Source organism: Antechinus flavipes, chromosome 1 (genome assembly GCF_016432865.1).
Source record: "Antechinus flavipes isolate AdamAnt ecotype Samford, QLD, Australia chromosome 1, AdamAnt_v2, whole genome shotgun sequence".
Lineage (NCBI taxonomy): Eukaryota > Metazoa > Chordata > Mammalia > Dasyuromorphia > Dasyuridae > Antechinus > Antechinus flavipes.
The window spans coordinates 346,804,719-346,822,935 of record NC_067398.1 but is presented as its reverse complement, the minus strand read 5'-3'; the positions used below and the strand labels follow the sequence as shown (position 1 = coordinate 346,822,935).

Genomic DNA, 18,217 nt, shown 5'->3' with positions numbered 1-18,217 from the left:
AAGAACTGAATCCTGCTGCTATTTAACCTCTGAGATGGCAATGCTAAGCAATTATGAATGAAGTATCCCAAAGGATTAATTGTTTGTTAGCTTGGGGACATTTTGAATATGTTGCATTCCCTGTGGTTTATTAATGTCATTATTACTTCCTAATTGATATAGATTGATACTAATGTTAACAATAACATTTTAGCATTCCCTAAGAAATAGTCTTCATCCAGGAATCAGGTGGGTATGAATGACCCAAGTTTGCCTTCTGAGATTCTTGATCTCTACTCTAGAAACTCAAAGCCGAAAGGAATTTTAAAGTTTCTTATATATGATTCTCCTATGAAATACCCCAGCTTCCTTCCCCAGCATAATGGATCTATGATGCATTCATTCATATAACTGAGAGGGAGGGAATGTGCAACCCAGGAAATCATTTGGTCTGGTCCCACCAAGCAACCACAATGATGAGCTGAAAGTTAGGGACAACTTCCCAGAGCTTGAATTTTTAAGTTGATAATTTTGTATGGTCTACAAATGATTTTATAAATATCTAAATGACCCTGAGAAGAAAAAAAAAGTCTCCATCCCTGATTTTAACCCATTCCCTGTCTAATTCCTCAACATCTCCAAGTGATCTCTTAGATCAAAGATAACTAATGAGAGAAATCATGAGGCAGTCTATCCCACTTCTAATTGGAAAGAAATAAGCATTTATTTAATACCCACTATATTCCAGGCACTTTGTTAAGGGCTTTACAAATATTATCTCATTTGATTGTCACAGCTTGGGAGGTAGGTGCTAATGTAATCCTCATTTTATAGTCAAGAAAACTGGGGCAAACAGGAGGTAAGGGACTTCTCAGACCTCTATCTGTAGAAGCTCAGGACATCTTTCCCTTCCTGTTGCTGACCCAATCTCCCAACTGGGATGTGGAGAACCTCCAGTACAAAGAACAATCCTTCTATTGACTTCAGACCTCTTACTACAACTGTTCTTTGAGGGTAGAAAAGTGCTGCCCTCCATTCAAGATGAACATACTCTCACATCCCAGTGACTCTGAACTCCTGTAGATCACCATCCAAACCTTATTCCACACATCCTATCACCTGACTGATCATTTCTCTCTCCCTCAATTTCTTACCCCAAAGTTTCATCTTAACTCCATATAGTCCTTTCTTTGAGCCCTCTGGAATGTCTGTTTCATAGGCAATAAATTTCCCTTCCTCTTAAATCTTTTCCGATCTCACTTCTTCCCTCTACTAGCTCTTATTAAAACCTGATTTCCTTCTACTGATGCAGACTCTCTGGCCATCCTTTGCAGTACTGGCTGTATCTTCACTCATTCTCCTTGGCTCACTGGTCTACATTCCAAAGAGATCATAACATTGGAAATTAAGATGATGCCCATCAATTGAGGAATGGTTGAACAAGCAGTGATATATGAATGTAATGGAATTCTTTTGTGCAATAAGAAATGATTCACAGGTAGGTTTTAGAAAAACCTGGCAAAGTGAAAGGAGCAGAACCAGGAAAACATTGTACACATTACCAGCAACATTGTATAATGATCAACTATGAATAACTTAGTTCTTCTCAGCAACATAATGATCCAAGACAAGTACAGAGGCCTCCCAAAGAAAAATTAATCCACGTTCAGATAAAGAACTGATGGACTTTGAATACAAGTCAGAAATTGTTTTTTTTCTTTTACTTTATTCTTTTTTGTTTTTCCCTCTTTTGAGTGTTTTTTCTTTCACAATACATTAATCATTTCAAAATGATTAATATGGAAATGTTATACATGATAGCACATGTAAAAACGATATCAATTGCCTAACATTTTTGAAAGAGGAGAGAAGAGGAAAGGAAGGAGAACAACTTGAAACTCAAAATCTTGTAAAAATGAATGTTAAAAACTGTCTTGACATGCAATTAAGGGGGGAAAAGAAAATACTACTTTAAAAGAAAAAGAATGACCTGCTTCAATCTTTGCTGTTATAAACAGCTTATTTTTCAAAGCAAGAAAGGATCAAATATTTCCTGGATTAAGCATCAAAATTATATCTTGTGGCCAAATTGTAAATTGTGGCCCGGATCTGAAGTTTGCACTTACACAGACATATTTCAGGGGTTTTTTTTGTTTGTTTGTTTTTGTTTGTTTTTGCTCTTTATTTCATTCTTTAGCTCATCTAGGAATTCTTGTTGAGCTTGTTTCCTATCTTTTTAATGTTTCCTTTTAGATGTTTTATAGTTATTGTCTTCTGAGTTTGTGTCTTGAGTTTCCTTGTCACTAAAATAGTTTTTTTTTTAAGTTTATGTTCTTTTTCTGTTGTTTACTCATCTTTCCAACCTATTTCTTGACTTTGGACTTTATGCTAAAGTTGGGATCTGCCCTCTTCTAGGAAAGATATCTGGCCCAAACGTCTTTTTATAGCATTCTGATACTTTCATCTTTTCTTCTGGGAGAACTCTCAAACTTTTGGTACTTCCAAACTGGTGTGGTGTAGAGATATACTGGGATGTCTTCCTTGTCATGTTTTCAGTCCCTTTATTGTTCCCCTTCACTGTAGCCACTTCTCTTGACCTGAGCTCTCAGTCATCCCTCATTCCAGTGGCTCTCTTTCTAATTTGCCCTGACTCAGTATTCTTTTTTCATTTCTTTTTTTCTCAGAATTCAATTTTTTACATTGTCTTTCATTGTTATAGAAGTTTTGAGGGAACTTTGGTTATTGTGACTTTTCACTCCACCATCCTGTCCTTAAATATAACTTTCAATGCTTCTCTCATAAGAGTAAGTCTAGAAGAATTTATATATAGTAGCCTGTGAAAGTATTTTAAAGGATAAATTAATAAAATTAACCTCTAGTATCATTAAGGATAAAAAACAAATAGGATATAATGGTACTGAGAGAAATATTTAAGAAATATATATGACAAAGGCAACTCACACCCCTATTATGGCAATATTCTTTCTTTCTTCATGAAGTCCTTATGCTGTTTGATTCTTGACTTCTAGGATTAGTTCTTCTTTGAAACCATAATCAATTTGGCCAGAAGCCACATTTTTTATAATGGGTTATTTTATTTTTCCAAATACATGCAAAGATAGTTTTCAACATTCACCTTTGCAAAACCTTCTTTCTCTCCCCATTTCCTAAAGAACAAGCAATCCAATATAGGTTAAACATGTACAATTCCTCTAAACATATTTACATATTCATCATGCTGCACAAAAAATCAAATCAAAAGGGAAAAATATGAGAAAAAAAACAAGCAGACAACAACAACAAAAAGGTAAAAATACTACCACATTTGAACCACATTCAGCCTCCATAGTTTTTCTCTATAGTTCTCTCTCTGGATACAGATGGCTCTTTCCATAAAGAATTGCCTTGAATCACCTCAGTGTTGAAAAGAGCCAAGTCCATCACAGTTGATCATCACACAATCTTACTGTTGCTGTGTACAGTGTTTTCTTTTTTCTACTCACTTCACTTAGCATCAATTCATGTAAGTCTTCCCAGGCTTTTCTGAAATCAGCTTGCTCCTCATTTCTTACAGAATAGAAATATGCCATTTTACATTCATGTACCATAACTTAGTCAGTCATTTCCCAACTGATGGGCAACCACTCAATTTCCTGTTCCTTAGCATAAAAAAGGGGGCTGCTACAAACATTTTTGCATATGTGGGTCCTTCCTTTCCCCTCTTTTATGATCTCTTTGAGATATAAACTCAGTAGAGATACCACTGAATGAAAAGGTATACACAGTTTTATAGTCCTTAGAACATAGCTCCAAATTGCTCTCCAGAATGGTTGGATCATTTCACAACTCCATCAATAATGTATTAATGTTCTAGTTTTCCCATATCTCCTCCAACATTTATCATTATCCTTTTCTGTCATGGTCAATCTGAGAGGTATAAAGCGATACCTCAGAGTTGCTTAAATTTGCATTTCTCTAATCAATAGTGACAGAATATTTTTTCATATTAAAAGTGACTTTAATTTCTTCATCTGAAAATTGTCTGTTCACATCCTTTGACCATTTATCAACTGGAATGAGAAGCCACATTTCTTAAAGTCATTTCTGACCTCTACTGATTGCCTCTTTATATCTAGGTTTATCCAAAATAAGTTTATCTCTGCTCCCTCAACTGTGACTTGAACCTTCTCAAATTAACTCTCTACCTGCTTATTTTGTGATTATTTCTGTTGGTAGATAGGTGAGACATTACTGTTCTTAGTCTGGCCCAGAGGCCACATCCTACAAAGCTGTTTCTTGCCCAAATATCCTTGAACTCTCTGAATGACTTTGAGACTAACAAACTAGCTATTTAAATTCCTCCAAAGGTGTAAGCCATTTTCAGCAAACTAACTCAAGTTCTTCTAAATCAAATATTTAAAGATGTTTTCACACTTTATAAGGGCATAGATAAATCCTTATTGTTAATTTAATGTCTCTTGAACATATTATACTTCCTTACCTCTATTATCTGCCCTTTGCTTTCAATGAGTTTATCAACTGGAGAAAAGAGGAATCAATTTGTCAAATACCAACTATTTCTTCAAACAAATCACTGAATCAATTAGCAAATGTTTATTAATCTCCTACTATATGCACAATACTGGACTGAGTCCTTGGGATAAAGTTAAACAAAACTGAACAACATAGAATATATAATATTCAGCACCAGTGCCCTTGCCTCTCCAAGAAAGGAAAGGAAGCATATGCCATCTTTTCTCCATGGCCAAGATTGATCTTATATTAAAGCAGAATTTTGACTTTGTATTAGTGTTATTTTAATTCCTTTTATTGCAGTCATTGCAAAAAAATATTTCTGGCTCTGATTATTTCACTCTGCATCTCTTCAGGCAAGTCTTCATAACATAAAATTTCTCATTTTTTTGCCTTTATGTTATTTAACTACTTCTTAAGCTCACATCATAATTGTAATAATTTGTAACTTACTTATTTATTTATGCTCTGTTTCTCCATTGGCTTTTGGATTGCTTGCAGTTTTTGACTTTTTTTAGAATAGTTGTGTTATTCTTTGATTTGTAACTATAGAGTATCACTTGGAGAACACTAGTATTTAAAAAAAATTTGCATATCATGGAACAACATGGAATCATTGATAGTGCTGTACAATTTCTTAAATGGGTTAAAAATATCTTTCATTCTGTCCCAGTATCATATCAATTATTTGGAGAAAAACTGAACTAGTCAATTGTCTTTTAAGACTTTTTTTTCCAGTTTGATTTGTCTATGGCTTAATTAAAAAAAGAAGTCTAGGAGCAATACAATATTTCACATTACCATGGATTTGGCCTTGACTCATAGGAATAAACCAGAAACTATCTGAAGTTTCACCTGGATATTCCAAGAGTGCTGTTAGATCGGCCAGCCCCAATCCACAGTCTCCTACAAAGAACTCTTTCTCACCCCATTTCTCCATCTGGTTCCTAGTGAAATTCTTTCTCCATCACTAAAATAATGCTGTACCGGCTGTTTGTAACAGGAACACCAGGTGGCGCAACGGGTCAGACACTCACGGCTAACAGTGGGGACCAGATGCTTCCCTAATCCCCAATGTGGGCTCCATGTGTTCTCTGCTCAGAGGCGGGGCCTTTGCAACCACAGGGAGGGCTGTGTTACATGCTGTCAACCTGAATCTCAGAGCATTTATCTCCCTCCCTCCTGTGTGAGCTGCTAATCGTTCGTTTTACTCTGGGACAGACTAGACAGCCCATCTGAATTTCAATTTTCTTTTCTTGTTGCAATAGAAGCAAGAGTATACAGAGCTGTTTGTCCCTGAGAATAACTCTTAAAGTGATGTACCATTATAATAAATATCCCTGACAGCTTGTCAAGGGCAAAAGATAAAAGGGTTATTTGTGCTGGACTTATTCAGGCAAATTGGGAGTGAAGCCCAGCAGGGTAATACAATAGAAAGAACCTGGATTCAAAACCCAGCTATGATGCTTATTCCCTAAGTGATCTTGGGCAAGTCAATGGATTTTTCTGTGCCTCACTTTTTCTCATCTGTAAAATGAGGGGAGGGAGGGACTAAGTGACATTTGAGATCTCATTCAGCTTTTTAAAAATATGGGACCTGAGTTCCACTTAAGGCAAAATTGGGGGATAGAGATACAGATTTGGACAACTGTACCCATGAAAGCCACTTAAAAAGATATATTTACTAAAGGTCACTCTAGGTCCATGGTCCTACTACTTGTGACCAAGAGTAGGTAATTTCCCTTGCCTGAATTTCAGTTCTTTCATAAGGAAACCATTACATAAGCCACAAAACGCACTAAATGTAAGTTATTATTGTGTTAGTGATGTCAAAAGTTACCCAGGGTTAGAGATAATTAGAAAAACTGGAATAATTCAGTAGAATTAGCCACATAATAGCAAAGTTGGTATTGCAAATATTTTTTATTTAATTTCTTTTTTCAAAAAAGAACATGATGGTAGGTCCATCACTGCAACATCTAAAAGTGTTTTACAGATTTCAAAGAAACATTTCCATTGAACTGACCTTTACACAATAGATGTGTTTCTGAAAAGATAAATGAAAATAAAAGATAAAGAAAACATTGTTGACACAAAATTCTGTTTTCAATACACTAGGGGGAGCTCTGTGTTTAAAGGAAACCTATGGTGACTCCTTTAATTAAGTGAACTATCGTCCCCTAGTTCTGTTTTAATTACAAATTTGGTTTTTCTTTCAGGTAAACACTCACCCACATGCCTCTCAGGATGAGCCCCAGAAAACCACAGGAAAGAATGAGGAGAAATGTCTAAAAAGGAGCTGGCAATGTGTTAGCTTCCAACACTTGGCTTTTCACTAAAATATTGGATCTACATTCCTGAATGAAATTTGGGGTGGGGATGGGGAAAATGAAGCACTGGGTGAAGGGGAGAACTCTTGCTCTGAAATTGGAAGATGTGGATTCCATTCTAATTCTGTCACTCTTCTGTGTGAGCAATTCCTGGTCTCAGTCTCCTCATTCATAAAATGAGGGGTTTGAGATTAATGTTCTTTTAAGATTCCTTCCAGCTCCACCAATTATGTTTCAACAAATACATCAGGTGTGATTTTATGGGGAATTAGAAACATTACCAGTTTTAGACAGTTTTGGGGAAAGGGAATCTTCAGTCCATAAAACTCTGAGTCATGTCATGGGCTTCTGGATCAAAGCAGATCCATGGTTTGGTTTTGGCCCAAAGCAGATCTGAAATACCAAATTTACTTCCTTGACATCCTCCTGATTGGAAATAATTTGACAAAGCCAACTCATTTTCTTCTCTTCTCCAAACATCCCCTTCCCCAATGGCTGAGATAAACTTCTTAATCCAATCTTTATCTAGAATTTTACTTTTCTGATTTGATCAGAATCAGATTGATTGTGAGCAATATGACCAGAGGCTATATGAACTCTTGTTGGCTATGTTCTAATGAGGATCTCATTTGTGAATGGAATGCATATACAGGAATGAATTCCCTCCTACTCACAGATTTTGTGATTGTATCCTGGGCCCTGAGCTGCTCTGTTCTCTTGCCATTCATCTCACTTCAGGGTTCACTGTCCCTGCACAGCCCCTACATCTAAAATATCACATAGAAATCTTGTCTTCTCTGTTCTCAAAAATTTCCAGAAAGAAATCTGCCAGTTTCCTGGGCAAATGCATACCAGTAACTCATTGCCCTTAGCAGGGAAAGGATTTTTCTCAAGTCTGCTTGAGGACCTCTGAGCTGCTATCCCAATCTAGTTTTCTCATAAAGTCTTCAGTATAGATGGAGGGCAGCAATATATCTGAGACCTGATGGCACCAGATACTGTCCATGCCAGTTTGGCTTTTAGTTCTCTTAAGGCACATACACACACACACACACACACACACACACACACACACACACAAACACACACAGAATGCATTGTCAACAGTCAGACTTCGGATTACAGAGGGTCACCCAGTTTGGTGGCACCTTCCAGATTTCCTGATCGGAACACTGGCTTGTCTGAATACACTTGGCTAGAATTCTCAAAGTCTTTCCTGTTACTGTCCATTGAGGTGAAACAGCCTGAAACATGGCCGCATTTCTCCTGACTTCCTAGACAAGTGCCCAGTGATAAACTTTTAGAATTAAGCTGTTTTCTCTGAAAAGTGGATTTAATTATTCCCTATGGGGATGAGTAGGGAGGGAGGAGGTTACATTTAGTTTTAAACCTGTAGCCCTACATAATCTTCCCAGAAAGCTGACCTGAGGTGACCTTTGGTGATCTTATCTTCTTCAGTCCTGGTACCAGATACACAATAGGTACTTAGTAAATGTTTATTGATTGATTAAGTGGCTTTAATGGTCACCAATTCCCAAATCTATTTCTGCCTCCCAACTTTGCCCTGAACCTCTGTTCCATATTACAGGTTATCTTTACTTGCAGAACCATCAACACCTCAAAATTAACACAACAGAATTTGTCACCTTCCCAAATATATATCTGTCTCATTAACTTCTCATACTACAGATGCCACCATCTTTCTCCCAGTCAACCCAGCTTGTAACTTTGGATGTGTGGATTAAGGGAAGAGATAAGAAGAGTTATTTAATTACCTTTCAGATCCTTTCAATTATATCTCCATGATATTTCTCTTTTCATTTCCTTCCCCTTCATTTTCTTGGTACAGTGGGAAAAGCATAAGCTTTGGAGTTAGAGAACCTAGATTCAAAATGTTAATTCTGACACTTATCAAAGTTGTGTGACCATGCTAACCTCCTCAGACCTCTGAAAGGTGAGGAAGTTTACCAGATGGCCTCTGAGATCCCTTCCAGTTCAAGAATAATAAGGCTGTGTGTTTGGTTTCAGAAAACCCAAGAGAAAGTGACCCTTTATAATGTGTCATTGTTAATAGCCACTTTTGCATAGTCAAAAAGCCTTATTCAGAATACTTGGCAGTGTTTTACCTGAAACTTTTCTCTCTTTTTTCATTGTAGATTTTGATTATTGTCTTACCCCCCAGAATGAAGACACTCTAATTGTCAGAATGCCAACTACTTCTTTCTCAGGGAGATTAGGATGGCAGGTGCTGAATGTGAAAACAGCAGATATAAGATCAGACCCTTCAAGGTCTTCTGTATTTTTGGAGGAGTCTTGTAATCTCTTTAATTTGGTACCTTCCTGGTCACTGGATCTCCAGTTTATGGGACTTAAAAGAGTCTCAGCTCTGGAGCTCCCTCCCTAACATCCACACTCTCCTGATAGATAAGTGCATCACATTATCGAGTATTTAACTCAATATTCCAGAGACAAAAATGAAATAGTCCTGTCCCTATGTAACTTGGATTCCATCAGGAAAAGTGTCCTCTCTTATATGTGTATGAAATGTGTATGAAATAAATGCCAAGTAACTTTTGAAGAGGTACTCTTTTAAATGAAGGGATCAGTTAAAGGGGGATTCATGTAGGAAATGGCATTTGAGTTGAGTTTAGGAGGAAAATGGGGATTTCACAAGGCAGAAGTGAGGTGGGGATTGACTTCTAGGCTTGGGGAAGAGCTGTGCAAAGATATGAAAGGAAGGACAACAATAAGCATTTTTTAAGCACCTACTGTGTGCCAGGCACTTTAAGCACTTTGATCTTCACACTAACCTTTCCTGTAAGGTAGGTGCTATTATTATCTCTATTTTAACAATTGAGGAAACAGTTAAACACAGTTAGGTGGCTTATCCAGGGTTATATAGTCAGTAAGCATGAGACAGAATTTGAACTCAAAGCCTCTGATTCCAGGTCCAACATTTTATATGCTGAGCTACCTAAGCTGCTTAAGACACAGAAGAGAAAATGTCATATAAATTTAGAGAATATGCTACTTTCAATAGCAAACAAATGCTGTAACAAAATAGCAAAATACACCACTTCAATAGCAAATTTTCTTTTCTCCCTCCACCTCTTTTTCCCTCTCAAATAGACAGAATATTTACCTACTCTTTGTAAGAATGTCTTACCTTTGGGAGCCGGTACTTTTCTCTGAGATGAACTCTGAGGCATGCCCTCTCTGCCTTTTTCTGTGTAAATGCAGCATCCCTTTCCATTCTGAAAGTCAGAGCAGAACCAGAATGGGTCCCAGTCAGAAGAGGACGGAGAATAAAAAGGACTGAGGAGAAGCACTGGAAGACCCTAAGGAAGCCCCTAAGAAACCAATGTCAGTCATATCAAGAAGAGATGAACCATAGAAGAAAGTCTCCAGTCCCCCAAATACCAATTGCACCATTTTATAAAATAATATAGATGTACATTTTATATATATATGTATATATATATACACATATATGTATATACTTAAAAGTAATGAAAATGTCTTTTACATGTTATATATAACAATAAATCATATGTATAAATATTATGAGTATTATATATACATAAACAATATATAGGTATTTTAATTTTATAGAACACACACATACATATGTATACATACACACACAGACATATGATGTTAAAAGACAAACAAGTTTTCAAGAACAAAAGTAATTAAAATATGTATATATTTTCTTCTCTGTCTCTCATCTCTCTCATCTATATCTTCCTCCCCAGGGAATTTATCATAGATATCTTTAAAGATAAATCTGACTTCAAGACCAAAAGGAATTAAATATCATATATCTGTATATATACATACACCATATGTGCATATAAAATATATGACATGTAAGGTGTTTTCATATATATATATGAAAAAAATATATATATATATTAGATTTCATTCCATTTGGATTTCATTCCATTTGATCTTGAAAGATTATGGATCTCTAGCAGATCTCTATGAAAGATACCACTGGGAAGAAGCCTTTCCTTAACCTGTTTGTCATTAGCAAATAAACCACCCACCTTGGTCTCTGATAATGACTCCAAGAGGAGAACAGGATTGGAGAGAGTCTGACAAAACTACCATACTTTCAGAATTCCTTTGGTTTCTGTTCTCAATCTCTCTGTTTCTCTCTTTCTGTTGTTTCTTTCTCTCTCTCCCTCCCTCTTCCTTTCTTTCTTCCTCCCTCTAGGTCTGTGGATTCCAGTGCATGAGAAGGAGTCAGGGGCCTGGGTTCCAGTCTGCTTTCTGCCACTAAGGAGCTAAGTAATTAACAAATCCCTTCATCTTTCTGGGCTCCCTACTCCAGCTAGCAATCACATAGCACTCAAAGATTTGCAGAACATTTTATTATCTCATTTGGCTCTCCCAACAACCTTGTAAAATGGATTCTATTATAACCCTATTTTATAAATGAGGAAAATGAAGTTTATAAAATTTAAATTTCTTGCCAATGGGCAGTTCTTTCTGGCTTTAAATCCAGCACTCTTATCTACTGAGCCATTTAGTTGCCTCTAAGTAGCTAGATGACTTGGACAAGTAACTTTTAGCTTCTCTGTGCCTCCATAAACAAGGGAATTAAGACTAAATAATACCTAAAGTTCTTTCAGCTATAAAATTCTGTATCTTTAGAGAATTTTTAAAGTGTAGGATCTAAATCTAGAAGGGATCAACTCTCCTAGATGACTTAGTGGACAGAGCACTGAGCCTGGAATCACAAAGACTTGAATTCAAATCCTAGAGATATTTATCAGTTGTGAGACCCTAGAAAAGTCAATTAATCCCTGTCTGCTGCCTCAGTTTGTTCAACCATAAAATAAGGATGATAATAACAGCTTCTAGGTTTGTCATTAAGGAACAAAGGATATAGTATTTGTAAAGCATCCAGCATAGTACCTGGTGTGTAGTATTACTTATTATTTCCATCCTTTTTTTGCAGTTGAGAAAGATGAGCTTCAGAGAACTGACGTGATCAATATTGAACAAGAGGAATAGCTGGGACTATAGCCTCAGCTGAAATCCAGTGCCTTTCCCAGTATCTCCCTGTTTCCAGTAGCAATCCATGAACTATACTTATTTTATTGCCTATCTTTCCTTTTCAAAAACAAAGCAAAACAAAATAAAACCTAGGAGAAACCTGAAAGCAAGAAATCTACAGAATGCCCATTAGGAATCCCTTAATTGAGAAATCTGATTTCAAACCAGATATGTGATTGCCTTGGCCTGAAATGGATCATGGATACTAGATCTCTTGATCTTATGACCTGTGCTCTAAAACAGAATCGAAACTGAAGCAAGAGGCAAGGCAGGGTTGCCATTCACTGAGTTCTGCATTTGGCCTATCTAGCTAAGGCTTGCTCTCTTTCTCTTCTTCTTCTCTGTCTTTTTCTGTTTTCTTTCTTTTCTCTTTCTCTTTCTCTTTCTCTTTCTCTTTCTCTTCTCTTTCTTTCTCTCTCTCTTTCTTTCTTTCTTCCTTTTTTCCTTCCTTCCTTCCTTCCTTTCTTTTTGAGCAGGGCTTCTTAAACTTTTTCTAACCATGATTTTTTTTTTTCACCTAAGAAACTTTTATATGACTCTGAGTATATAGAGATTCAAATCAAACATTTACTGATGATAACTCATAATTTTGCGACTTCCAATTCAGTTATGAGACCCTCAAAGAACTGAGACTTAGAGCATTGAGTGACTTGTCCAAACTATATGCCAAAGGTAGGACTTGAATCCAGGGCTTCCTGAATTGAGAATGATTATCCATTATTTATAGAGTCACAAACAAAGTTTAATAAGCTAGAGCATAGTTCCAATGGTCTTGTGATGAAGAGAGCCATCTGCCCCAGAGAGAGGACTGTGGCAACTGAGTGTGGACCACAACATAGTATTTTCATGTTTTTTGGCCATTGTTTTGTCAGCATTTTGTTTTCTTTCTCATTTTTTCTTTATGATCTGATTTTTTTGTGCAGCAAAATAATTGTGGAAATATGCATAGAAGAATTGCACATGTTTAACATAGATTATTTGCCATTGGAAGAGGGTAGAGGCAGGGGAGGGAGAAAAAAGCTTGGAACACAAGGTTTTGCAAAGGTGAATACTGAAAACTATGCATGTTTTGAAAATAAGTTTTATATAAAAAATTAAAATTAAAAAAAGAAAATAAAGAGGTTAGACCATGTGATTTTTACCTTTCTAGTGCTAGATCTATGATCCTATAAACTTAAAAAAAAAAAAATTCCTTCCCTTTTTGTTGCAGTGGCTTAACTTTTTGTCCTCAACACTAAACACTGAAGGACAGTAAGAGATTTCATACTGAAAATGACAGGATGAGCCCAAGAATGTATAATGTCTAATCATTGTCATCATGAATTATGACTCTGGATGAGTGTGTATGAAAAAGAAAGAAATTAATTAGTAAAAAGTGAAAGTTTGAAATAAAAGTCAATACCCTGGGATAAACTTTCTACCTAAATTAATGTTTTATACCTAACAGAAATGTTAAAATTATTAATATAAAAAAATATTAATGAAGGATATAAAGAAGCATGGGAAAATTTAGAAAAACTGATGCAATACAAAGTAAGCAGAATTAGGAAAATGATATGACCAATTACTGCACAATGTCACTGGAAAGAATACCAACAATAAATTGAAACTGCATACTTTGAAATTATAATAATCAAGCATGGCCCTTTCCCAATGGAGATATTTGAATAAATTTTCCTCCATTTTTACATAGGTTGGCCACTAAAGTTATAGAAAGGAGAGCATAATATTAGACTTGGTTGACATATTGGTTAGTTTTGCTGAACTGTTAGGATTTTTTTTTTCCTTTTTTTAATTTTTTATAGCATGGCTCTCTCAGAGAAAGGAGTATGTAATGGAGATTGATGACCATATAAAAGTAAAAGCTAGCAATAAAAATTGTGAAAGGTTAATAACCACCTAACATAACTCTCTAGTCCATCCCTCTCTATTCCTTTTGTCTTCACCCCAATCCAATCATACTACAAGAGCTTTGCTTTACCTGTCCCTAAAAATTTCCCAAGTAATATTTCTAAAACTTTGTATTCATTGTGTCTTTCTTATGCTCAAAAAGCTCCCCAATGCCAAAAAAGTGTAATCCAAACCCCTTAGGTTCGCCCTAGTTGGGTCCTGCCACAGTTATCCAAACTTGTTCTCACTAAATATCTACTGTGCCAAGCACTGTGCTAAGGACTTGGAAAGCAAAAAATAATCAAAAACCAATCTTTGCCTTTAAAGAACTTATAAGCTAATGTCCATTTTAGACAAAATCAATTTTTTAAAATTTTAAATATTAATTTGATGTCATACAAATCCATCAATGTAGAGAACTGACTTCCATAAATCTACAATTTGTCCTGAACTTTTGGCCTTAGAAAGTTGTTTGATTTGTTCACATCACTCTGCTAGTCTAGGTCAGAGGCAAAATTTGAATGTAGGTATTGCCAGTCCTATCCTTAGGCCATGCTTTCAGCAACGAATCTTCGTGGGACCTTAAATTAAATTAACATTTCTTTTAAGTCTATAAGAGAAGGAAAGAATGAAAACCACTTAATTTCTACAACTTCCGATCTCACAAAGCTTACAAGGCAGCATAGTACTATGGAAATAAACCTGGATTTGCAACTAGAAGACCTAAATTTGAATTCCAGATTTGCTGCTTTAGCTGAATGACTTTGAGCAAGTCACATAATCTCCCTAAAGTCTCAATTTCTTCACCTGAAATAGAGCTAGAGAGAGATTACTTCATTCACTACCTACCTCATAGAAGTATTGTGAAGAACAGATGAAATACTTTTTAAAAGTTCTATAAAAGTGAAATATTCTCATCATCATTATAATAGTCATTATTATGAATCACAATAGTCTTGCCCACTTGTCTGTTACTATTTTCCTCTGAAGTCAAAATATGACCTGTGAGTGGTGAATATATCATTCAAGGGATAGCTTCCGGGCAAATGAGGGTAATCTTGTCAGAAGGAAAAGGGTTGGACTAGATGACAATGGGTCATAAGCTAAATGGAAGGGACTTGCATCCTAACTCAAGACAAGTCACAGATCTTACATGCTTTTTGACTCTTGCGAAGCATGGTCTGGTCAGATGCAGTTTCAGAGACTCAGTGTTTTGAGTAGCTAAACTAGAGCACTCTTTACATGATAAGGTACAAGGGTTAAAATAATTGAAATGTTGGCACTGTGCTATTGGTTAGATTTGCATCTAGGAAGAATCTATGAAGTCAGTTAACTAGAAACAGCTTTTCTTTGATTATATGGAGATTAGATATAAATATTTATGTACTTATAACACATATATACACATTACATATATGTGTGTATGTATACATGTGTATGTATATGTATGTGTTTATATAATATGTAGATTTTGCACCAGCAGTTATTAAAGGGTGATCTGAAGATCCCTGGAGGTCCCCAATACCCTTATAGGGAGTCTGATCATAATAATTCATTTTAATATTAAGATATCATTTGCCTATAAAATACTTCTTCCTTTTCCAACTACATATCTGTAGAGGCTGGATTTTCTTTGTATATTTCCACCAAAACAACAGATGCACAAATTAAACATAGAAGCAGATATGGGAATCCAGCTGTCTCCTGCTAAACCAGACATTAAAGAGACTAGCAAAAAAAAATATGTAAAAACAACACCACTCTCATAATTTTTTTTTTTTTTTGCTTTGGAAAAGTTATTTTTCATGAAATATGTCATATTAACATATAATGAATTTATTATTTTTAAATGAATATTCTAAAGTTTTATCAGTTTTAATTTGTATTGATATAGATGGATATAACTCACACAAAAACTCTCTGGAGTCCTCATAATTTTAACAGTATAAAAGTCCTGAGATCAAGAAGTCTGAGAACTGAGGATTCTAGATCAATTACTGTTTCTTCATTCTACTTGTTTTTCTGATGTGATGAAAGAGTATTACAAATGCTTGCACTGCAGACTTGAAGGGTCTCAACTGGCATAAGGCAGTTTCTTTCTATTTGACTGTCAATCCCTGGCTTTACCCTGAGACATTACTGAACAGGAGCATCCCCTTTTCTTCAGGTCTGCTCCTCTACATAGCCCCTTCCGAGAGGCTGAGTTGGACAGAAACACTCATATTTTTCCCAACAAAACAACGGGAATAGTGACCATTAAACTCAACCCTTTACACGTCTTAGATCTCTCAAGTCATTAACCTTTTCACCCATAATCACCTTAGTATCAGATTTAGAAAACCATTACATAATTGATTATTAGTGAAATAGCTGCAATGGCAAAACACAGCATTAGAAATGCTAGTCCTTGAAATCATAAGCTGTCCAGTTCAAACTCTAAGTGATGGTTATTTGCTTCACTTCTGAGTTGACTGTTAAACACACTTTTAATTAACTTTTTTCGTATAAAAAAAAGATGGATTTTTACTAAGCATTAGTAACCACTAATTCTCTAGCTTGAAAAAAGCAATTTTCTCCCAAATGATATATTATCATCATCAACAAATCATCATTATTATGAGCTTTAAAGGAAATGGAAATTATATATATATAAAAACATACACACATATATCTCTGTGTGTATATTGGAATATTGCCACATTGATTTGCTTTTTCCTTTTTCAAAGTTTATAGAACTATTTGGAAGACAATTTGTATGAGCCCAATGTACTTTTCACCTCTTCAAATGAATGTCACAAAATAACCCCGAGTCTTAGGTTCTTTATCATTTCTCTAGGATTCTGAACTCCCAGTCTTCTATGAACTGCAACGAGGAAGAATTGGGCTCATTTTTCCTAGTATTTATTTACTTTCAATTTTGAAAATGAAAATGGGTCATACCCAGCATTTGGCACAGAGGAAAAGAGTACTTGATTCAAACCTTATCATTTACAATTATTATCTATCTGATGTTGAGGAAGGCACTTGATTTCTCTGGGATATGGAAGTTCCACTACATGCTTTCCAGTACATTCCTGAACATGACTATGGAATTTTGACTTAAATTTGCTTCTCTGATCTTTGCCTAATAGACCAAAATGAATTTTCTCCAATCCATGCAAGCAGAATACAAACAAGTTAGCTAGGCATTCACCCACAACACTGAGAAGGGGAGCAGAGAGAAAGTTTGACTTTGGGATTTCTTTTTTGGTTGTGCCCTCCTGGTGAGTATTGCTGTTCTGAATCCATATTTAGCATATGAAGAAAAACAGAGATCTATAAGGAGGGGGAAGCCTGTCACCTAGGAGGGAAAGGAAATGACTCAAACACGCAGTTCGCCCAGATTTGTCTTGCAGCCACAACCATGTACTCACTTCTCCTCAATCATCTGCTTTTGATATTCCTCATACTCCTCTCTAGTCATTCCCTGTGCAGCAGCGGGATCAGAAGTGCCTCCTTCTTCTTTTTTTTCTTCAGCACCACCGCCAAGGCCTAAATTCTTGACTTGGTTACTTACCATGCTTTTAATGAAGAAAGTCATGGTCTCTTTCCAAAAAAGTGAAAACCAAGCCTCAAATAAAATCTTTAAAAAAAATTCTCAAAATTTACCTAATGATAGTAAATAATTTAACAGCAAAAGGTTTTCTACACAACCTCATCAGCTCTTCAAGGACATAATGATGGGGAAAAGAGGTTGCCAAAATTGGTTTGTCGGCCATAAGCTGGATTAAAGCAGTGAACTCCTTAGTGTACAGAGGCAGATGGTTCAGATTACTCTGGGGGGAAAGCCCATCCCACCACCATTAGATGAAACTGACTACTTTCTATATCCTTTTTTTTAAATTTTATTACAAGTGCAGCAGGCTGCTATCAGGAACTTTTTCATTAAAAAAAAAAAAAAAAAAAAAAAACTTGAAGGAATTTCCAAATTCCAACCCTTTATTACAACATTCCTATTGAAAACAGTGCAGTGAGCTTTGAGAACCAGAATGCTTCATTAAACAAAAATAATCCTTTTTTATCTATCATTTTATCTCATTGGGCTCTAAGCACTGGGCAAGGATTTGCTTTTGAGCTTGCTTAATTTTTGTCCTGCTCAATAGCTACTGTGCTGAATACCGTGACAAACTTATTTCTAAGGAAATAGGAGTGGTCCCTTGAACTGCAAATGTGTACAGTGGTGGATACATGACATCTGGGTCACATGACAAGAGATGGTGGACTAGACATTTTCTGTAATCCCCACAACCTTGTGAATCTCTCGAAAACAAATTATATACCAAATGCAAACCAATTTCAGCTGGCTCTATGGTCTAACTCACCCAGAATCCAAAATAAGGTTAAAAACAAACAAATAATCCAGAAATTGATGCTCACTAACC

General features: G+C 35.8%; 1 protein-coding gene across 1 annotated transcript in view; it reads right to left on the bottom strand.

The window, feature by feature from the left end:
* The window catches only part of CPLX4 (complexin 4), a 42,576-nt gene extending 25,166 nt beyond the window's left edge, over positions 1-17,410 (bottom strand). Inside the window, exons 1-2 of the mRNA XM_051969559.1 lie at positions 17,210-17,410; positions 10,009-10,096 (exon numbers count right to left, since the gene is read on the bottom strand). Coding sequence (XP_051825519.1) covers positions 10,009-10,096; positions 17,210-17,376 — 255 coding nt within the window. The 5' untranslated portion in view covers positions 17,377-17,410. The remainder of the gene's footprint in view (positions 1-10,008; positions 10,097-17,209) is intronic.
* Positions 17,411-18,217: the final 807 nt, after the last annotated feature.